The 6,895-nt window shown below is 53.7% G+C and overlaps 3 protein-coding genes across 3 annotated transcripts; 1 reads left to right on the forward strand and 2 right to left on the reverse strand.

The window, feature by feature from the left end:
* Positions 1-213: 213 nt before the first annotated feature.
* Positions 214-2,189, reverse strand: PV08_11618 (uncharacterized protein; the record flags this gene model as incomplete). The annotated part of the gene is made up of 3 exons (XM_016385926.1): positions 214-465; positions 533-696; positions 821-2,189. The coding sequence occupies 3 exons, from the start codon at positions 2,187-2,189 to the stop codon at positions 214-216; spliced, it is 1,785 nt and encodes a 594-aa protein (XP_016230870.1).
* Positions 2,190-3,507: 1,318 nt separating this feature from the next.
* On the forward strand, positions 3,508-4,969 carry PV08_11619 (uncharacterized protein; the record flags this gene model as incomplete). Its single annotated transcript, XM_016385927.1, has 2 exons — positions 3,508-4,577; positions 4,675-4,969. 2 exons carry the CDS (start codon positions 3,508-3,510, stop codon positions 4,967-4,969), a joined length of 1,365 nt encoding a protein of 454 aa, XP_016230871.1.
* A 286-nt stretch (positions 4,970-5,255) lies between these two features.
* Positions 5,256-6,089, reverse strand: PV08_11620 (uncharacterized protein; the record flags this gene model as incomplete). The annotated part of the gene is made up of 3 exons (XM_016385928.1): positions 5,256-5,405; positions 5,500-5,663; positions 5,825-6,089. The coding sequence occupies 3 exons, from the start codon at positions 6,087-6,089 to the stop codon at positions 5,256-5,258; spliced, it is 579 nt and encodes a 192-aa protein (XP_016230872.1).
* Positions 6,090-6,895: the final 806 nt, after the last annotated feature.

Genomic DNA, 6,895 nt, shown 5'->3' on the forward strand with positions numbered 1-6,895 from the left:
ACTTCATTCTCATTTTTCTGCCAAGTTGTAACTATGGTTGTAACGAGCGAGAAATACCAACGCAATTCACCGCATTGTACGGCTGACCTCGCCTCCTTTTTAACCCTCAACTTCGTCCTTCGTTTATCACGTCTCTGGCCCATCCCCTCTCCAACACCTATCACCATCTTTCCATTCCATCCCACGGCCGAGACAGATTACTGTTCATTGCAATTACACCTGCTCAGTTTCATTTTGATGAACAGGGTGAGAAGTCCTTCTATTCGGATCACGCTCACGCTTCTCTTGCGCGCTATAATCCGCAACGATGCCGGCATCAAAGTGGTACAGGGGTTTGAGCTCGGCGTCCTTGTTGAAGAAGATGTACCGTTTGATAAACCAAGGGAGCCAGGTACCAACGTTGTACTTGATGAACCTGCGAGTTGGCACAGCGAAGATGTAATCAAGCTCCTCGAGGGATCGTTGCTGGGCACAGAGAGGAAAGGACGCTGGTCAGTACAAGGCTACCGCGCCACCCCACTCAAAGACTTACCTTGGTCTCCGGTACCCACAAAAAAATCATAAGAAGTGCAACCATGTTCAAGCCTGCGAAGAATCCGAAAGCACCTGTTGGTGTGAAAGCTTCGAGGATCTTGGGAAAGGTCAAGCTCAGTACCGCTGCCCAGAAGAGACAGGTTGCAACGGCCCAGCCCATCCCTGTCGAAGAGTTAGTTACTGTATCAATATGACGCGCCGATGTAGAAAAGAGTCAAAAATGGCTAGAGAAAGACATGTAGCAGGCAAAGAGAACATCACATATCACGGGATGGAGTGAACTCACCAACTTCTCGGTGCGAAAGCGGGAAAACCTCGGCAGAGTAGGTGAATGGCACCGGGCCTTCTCCGGGTGAGTAGAATGCTGCATAGAGATATATGAACAACGCAATGACACCCAACCGAGCACTCTGATTACTTTCTGGAATGTAAAAGGCAAATCCGGCGGCTAGCAGTGTCCAGGCCATTTGGGGGAATGTGAAAAGGAGTAGAGATCGACGTCCAAAAGTATCAATCGTGAAGAAGGCCGGAATCGCGAAAAGAAAGTTGATACCGCCGAAACCGAATGAGCCGAGTAAAGCTTCGATATCTGAAGCGCCAGAACTCGCAAATATCGTTGACGAGTAGAACGCCATGATATTAATACCACAGAGCTGCTGGGCGATCATGACGACGAACGAGGCCAGAGTTGCGCGCTGCAGTCGAGGAATGGTAAAGAGTTGGAAGAAGCGAGAGACATAGCTCGAGTCGCCTACTATTTCATGTTCGATCTCGATCTGGGTAGAAATGTAGTAGAGATCTCTGGCGGCGAGAAGCGGGTGTCTTCGAAGCTTCCGCAATGATTCGTAAGCTTTCCGATGCTTATTGTGCTTGATATACCATCGAGGGCTTTCTGGGCAAAGATAGACCAGAGCCGCCAACGGGATCGCTGGGATGAAAGCGGACCCAATCTGGAGGCGCCATCCGATGCTACCGGCATAGTATACCGCCAAGTTGAACGCCGTACCCATGAAGATACCAAAAGCCGTCCAGAATTGCCAGGTCATGACCAAGGCGCCACGAATGGGAGCCGGGGAGTTTTCCGCGGCGAAGATTGGCGTAGTTGCACCCTTCAGACCCATTCCGATACCCATAATGATGCGGCTGGCGAATAGCTGTTCCCAGGTCTTGCTGAATGCACCACCTAGAGGGGTGGCTATGAGAATGATCGCAGAGGCGAAGATGGTTCCACGTCGACCGAGGTAATAGTTGCAGGGGTCCGAAAGCCAGCAGCCGAGAAAAGCACTACCGATATAGGGAGCGGCGTTGACAAGACCAATGATCCAAAAGTCCCGTTCATAACCAGGTTGACCCTTGGGCGTGTCGAGACCAAAAACCTCGGGGAAAGAAAGGTTGGCACCATTAGATCCTGTTTGATCCCACCCCTGGACGGCAGCGCCAATTGAGCAGACTGCGACGGTAATGTAGAGTTGCTTTGGGTGGCGCCATTTTTTGGTCACTTCGACATGGAGAGCTTCTCTCTCCGCATCGTCGAGATCAGTCACGTTCTCGTAGTTGCCGGGGTTCTGCGCAACGAGAGCGCCTTTCTTGATTAACTCGACCTCATCGGTCATGCCGGTACGAGCAGCGAACTCCTCGACCTTGGGATAGGTCATCAGCACACGGCGCTTGCACAGTTAACAGGCCAAGGCAACTCACATCTTTCAAGAGTTGTTCTCGAGGAATGTCTGCTAGAGGGTTCGATATCCTTCAAGCTTAGTCAAGGACGGAGAGTCAAGAGCACCTCAAGAGCTTACTTTGCGTCCAAGTTCCGGTCTCTATTCAGGTCTGCCACGGTGGAACGTCGACGGCCACTTCCCGAAGCCTCGAGGTTTTCATACTGGATGTCTTTGCTGTCTGCCATGGGAGGATGAGTACGACCGGTTTCTGAATCTGCGATCACGAAAAGAAAAACGAGGGACAGTCAAGGATCTCCAGAGCACTCTTCTATATCACATCAACTACCCCTTGGCTGATGTCTTCCTCTCCCCGCACACCCAAGAGTCCTTGATGCCTCTTGGCTGCACATCGGCGCAGCGCAATTCTGATCGATGTGACATCGTGGCTTGGTGACTTCTTGTCGTCATAACGATCTGTGGGGGGAGTGTCAAGGTGCGCAGTACTTTGGGAATTCTAGGCACCGCGAGCGGCACCTTCGATGCATTGGCCAAGTAGCGATTCTGGGCGATCAAGTCATGGCAAACGCAGACTGCTCGTCCGCCAAGTCAAGGATGAACAGGATGCAGTTACAGCCAAGAAGGCTGAGGGGACCAAGCATGGAGGGATGAGGTGTGCCAATAATGGCAAGCCCGCTACTCCAGAGCATTGGCGGAGCTTGGCAGCTCAGTCGGAGGGCAGTATGGAGAGTAACACGGAGTAACATCTGGTCAGGGGAAAGACAGTGAGTGGGCCTCGTGGAAGGAGGAGTTGAAGCAGCGCAGTTGCAACATTGTTCGGCACGAAGAGTACATGGTCTTGTTGGTCACGACCGTACCGGGTGGACGTCCATGGTTTCTCATCGTGGTGACCCGGCCCAGGGTGTCAAGTAGCCGCAAGGCAACTGACTCTTCTGGCGCATTGGTTGGCCTCCGCCAGAAGAGTCAGTTGGAATGTTCGTGGCGGCGAAAAAGTGATACGAGTTGAATGAGAGCAATCGCTTCACAGAGTTGTTTCATCGTGTCGTCCTTTCTTGCAAGCACCATAGAGGATGACAAGATAGGAAAGTGAGCCGATGCACACAGCCTTCGGCCTCGCTCGGCGCTTTTGTGGCCTGACGAGTCGACGACCATCGATCCGCCCTGTAGCGGAGAACAACGAACGTCCTGCGTCCCACTGTAGCAATTGCTGGATTTGCCAGACAAAATGCGCGCACACCATGTACCAGAGTAGGTTTGGCAGAGGAAGCGCACCGAGATCATCGTGATTAGACTTGCCATGGCTAACGCGTCCCCTGCACAGCATATCCTGATCATAGGCGCTGGCGAATTCGGCCTGAGCACTGCGCTCTCCCTCCTCTCTAGATCTGCATACAAGGGCAGTCGAATAACCATAGTCGACAGCTCATCGCAGCTACCCAATCCGTCTGGCTCTTCTGTTGACGCCAATCGCATCGTTAGAGCCGATTATGCAGACGTTCTGTATTCCCGGCTTGCCAGTGAGTCGCAGCGCTTCTGGCGCGACACATCTCCCGATGGCTGGGGCGGCGAAGGACGATACCATCAGCCTGGGTTCGTGCTCACTGCCGACGCTGGCGCGGGTGAATACCTTATGCAAGCGATGAAATCTGTACTCAGCGTCGCGTCTGAGGGAGGACTCGATTCCCACAAAGTCCAAGAATTACGTGGCCAGGACGAGATCAAGAAGGCAACGGGATATGAACACGTCACAGGAGAATACGGATATGCCAACTTCAACTCGGGGTGGGCGGACGCTGAAGCATGCGTAGCGTACGCACTGAGAAGGATACACAAAGAGGGTGGTGATCGAGTCACTATTCGTAGCGGCGCAAAGGTCGAGAAATTGTCCTTCTCTGGAAGCACCTGCACAGGAGCCGAGTTATCAGACGGCCAGACCATCAATGCGGACCTGGTGATTCTGGCCGCAGGCGCGTGGTCTCCAACATTGATCGATTTACAGGGCCGATGTGTCGCCACTGGCCAGGTAGTTGCATTTATTGATATCACCAAGGAAGAGCAGGCGGCCATGGGAGACAGACCGGTCATCATGAACATGAGTCGGGGCATGTTCATCATCCCACCGAGAGACAACAAGCTCAAGATCGCACGGCATGGCTTTGGATACGTCAACCCGGTCAAGATTCCCCGAAAGAACATCCAACCCACCGGGAGCGAAGGTGATGAGTACGTGGAAGTCAGCGTTCCCGTGACTGGTGTCTCCATACCCCCAGAAGGACAACGAGCCCTGAGGGCTGCTCTCGGAGAGATGGTACCGCATATGGCAGATCGACCCTTTGTCCGCACAAGATTATGCTGGTATTGCGATACGTGAGTTTTTCATTCCTCTTTTGTCGGTTTTCATTCTGGTGTTGTCCTTGGCCCTGCATTCCGGACGGCATGGCACCCGCTAACACGTCGATCACAGACCAACAGGCGATTTCTTGATAACGTACCATCCGCAATATAAATCCCTTTTCGTCGCGACCGGAGGAAGCGGACACGGGTTCAAGTTCTTTCCCGTGATAGGCGACAAGATCGTTGACGCGATCGAAGGCAACCTCGACCCTGTTTATGCCCGGGAATGGCGCTGGCGCTGTGACGAGGAGTTGCAGAAATTGTATGGACCTGGCCCCTTTACAAGTTGCGAAGACGGTAGTCGCTCAGGGAGTAGGGGTATGGTTTTGGAAGAAGAACTTGCCAGGGGCGAAAGCCAGACGTGAGACAGTATATCCTGGGCTTATATACATATATAATCCCCCGACAGTCGTCCCCCATACGACCTCGAAGCTACGAATGTCATTTGCCTTGGTACCTGAGCGTCAATGGAAAGCCACTCCGGCTCAGACGGATTGCATATGTCTCGCTCAGTCCGACATGCCAGGGCATCGTCGAAACAAGCAACCTCCCTTTGACATCCAAGTCACAATCTACTGTATTTCCGGTTCTCCACCATCCATCACCCTTCCACTTCTCCTTCTACCCTGCTCTATCCCACTACCAGCCACCTTACCTCGCAGCACGAACATGCGCCTCATCCTCAAGATGTCCCATCGGCGTCAGCTCAAAGATCCGTCCCGTCGCCTCGTTCCGGATGGGCACGCTTGGCACCAGCACAAAGAACATGCGACAATTTTCCGTTGACGTGTTGCTCCAGGCCTGCGCGAGCCACCATTAGCTAGCGCAGACGAAAAACATGCGTTACGGAGGAAGGGGGAAAGGCGGCGAGCAAAAGAGAAAGGGGCGCACGTACGTGGTCTGTGCCGCGCTGCACGCAGACGTCGCCTTCCTTCAGCACCGTCTTGGATCCGTCGTCCAGGACCATTGTGATGGTGCCTTTCAGCACGATGCCGAAGTCGATGCTCTGCGTCCGGTGCGTGATGTTCACGTCGTCGGGCTGGTCGCTTGTGGGGGGGACTGAGGGATTGGACGTTCTAGTTAGCACAGACTCGACTCGACTCGACTCGTCCAATTCATCGATATGTCTAACTTAGTGACAGGCCGGACCCCGGAATTCTCTCCTCCTCCTGCCCCAGGACACCGCACGCCCACATCAAGGACATAAGGCACACACTTACAGTCGACAATCCGCCCAAACACCCCGCTCTCGTCCACCAAGCCGATCTTCTTACCGTGCGCATCGTACCAGTCGCCCTGCACGTTCGTCGCCGGCCACCCGGTCGTCTTGAACAGGTTCGTGAAGCCCGGGATGATGCCCTCGGGGGGTGCGCCCGCGGGGTCGACGGGGTTCGCGGGGGTCAGGACCATGTCGGACTCGATGACAGAGCGGCCGGCAGGGTCGTGGCCCGTCACTATGCGGCGCGTCGTGGGCATGGAGGACATTGTGGGCGCGATATCACGGTATGCTCGGATCAACGAAGTCAAGGTTCAGCGGCGGGGACGGAGCGATGTTCAGAGATGTTTTCCCCCTGGGTAATGGAATGGTTCGCTCGGTTTAAGTCCAGTACTTCCGTAAGGGAGGTAGCGAATGTCCGCGCCTGGCGACACCCCTGGCATCAGCTAGAGTATATATGTACCACGCCCAAGAGTATCCCATCACACTCGACGATTACCAATAGAATGACTTCCTTCGCACAAGTCCTGCCCCGCCCAGCCAAGAACCTCCGCTCGCATTATTCATGCGCGAGTATAAGCGCCTTCCACTTCTTTCTACCTGCAGTGTCGGACGATGTATCATTCGAAGAGCTACGCGGTGGGCCGGTGGCTTTACGAGGTCGGATTCTTGGCTGAGGATTATATAAGGCTTCGTGTCCGAGGTTCTTATTAGTGTGGGCGGTTTGCTTAGCGCTGTTCCGCGCTGGATGCGGAAGGGGTTTGTTTAAACATTATTTGTTCGTCGGTTAATTGTGCAAGTCTGGCATCCGGACGTGGCGACAATTTCACTCTCTCTTGAAATAACTGAAGCGGTCACCTTTCTGAATGACACAAATGTTCTGCCATGTCCTGGAGCTTCAATAATAAATATATGGGGAAACTCCTAGTTGCCAGGGCTTTTAAGACAGCGTCCAGGTCTGTCGCCGTCCTGAGCCGATTGAAACGCCGTTGAAGGACATTGAACCCAGCGGCGTCGAACTTGGTGATGCTGAACCCAGAGACGTTGAACCCAGAGACGTTGAACCCAGAGACGT

This window comes from Exophiala spinifera (assembly GCF_000836115.1).
Source record: "Exophiala spinifera strain CBS 89968 unplaced genomic scaffold supercont1.9, whole genome shotgun sequence".
In the NCBI taxonomy this organism is placed as follows: Eukaryota; Fungi; Ascomycota; class Eurotiomycetes; order Chaetothyriales; family Herpotrichiellaceae; genus Exophiala; species Exophiala spinifera.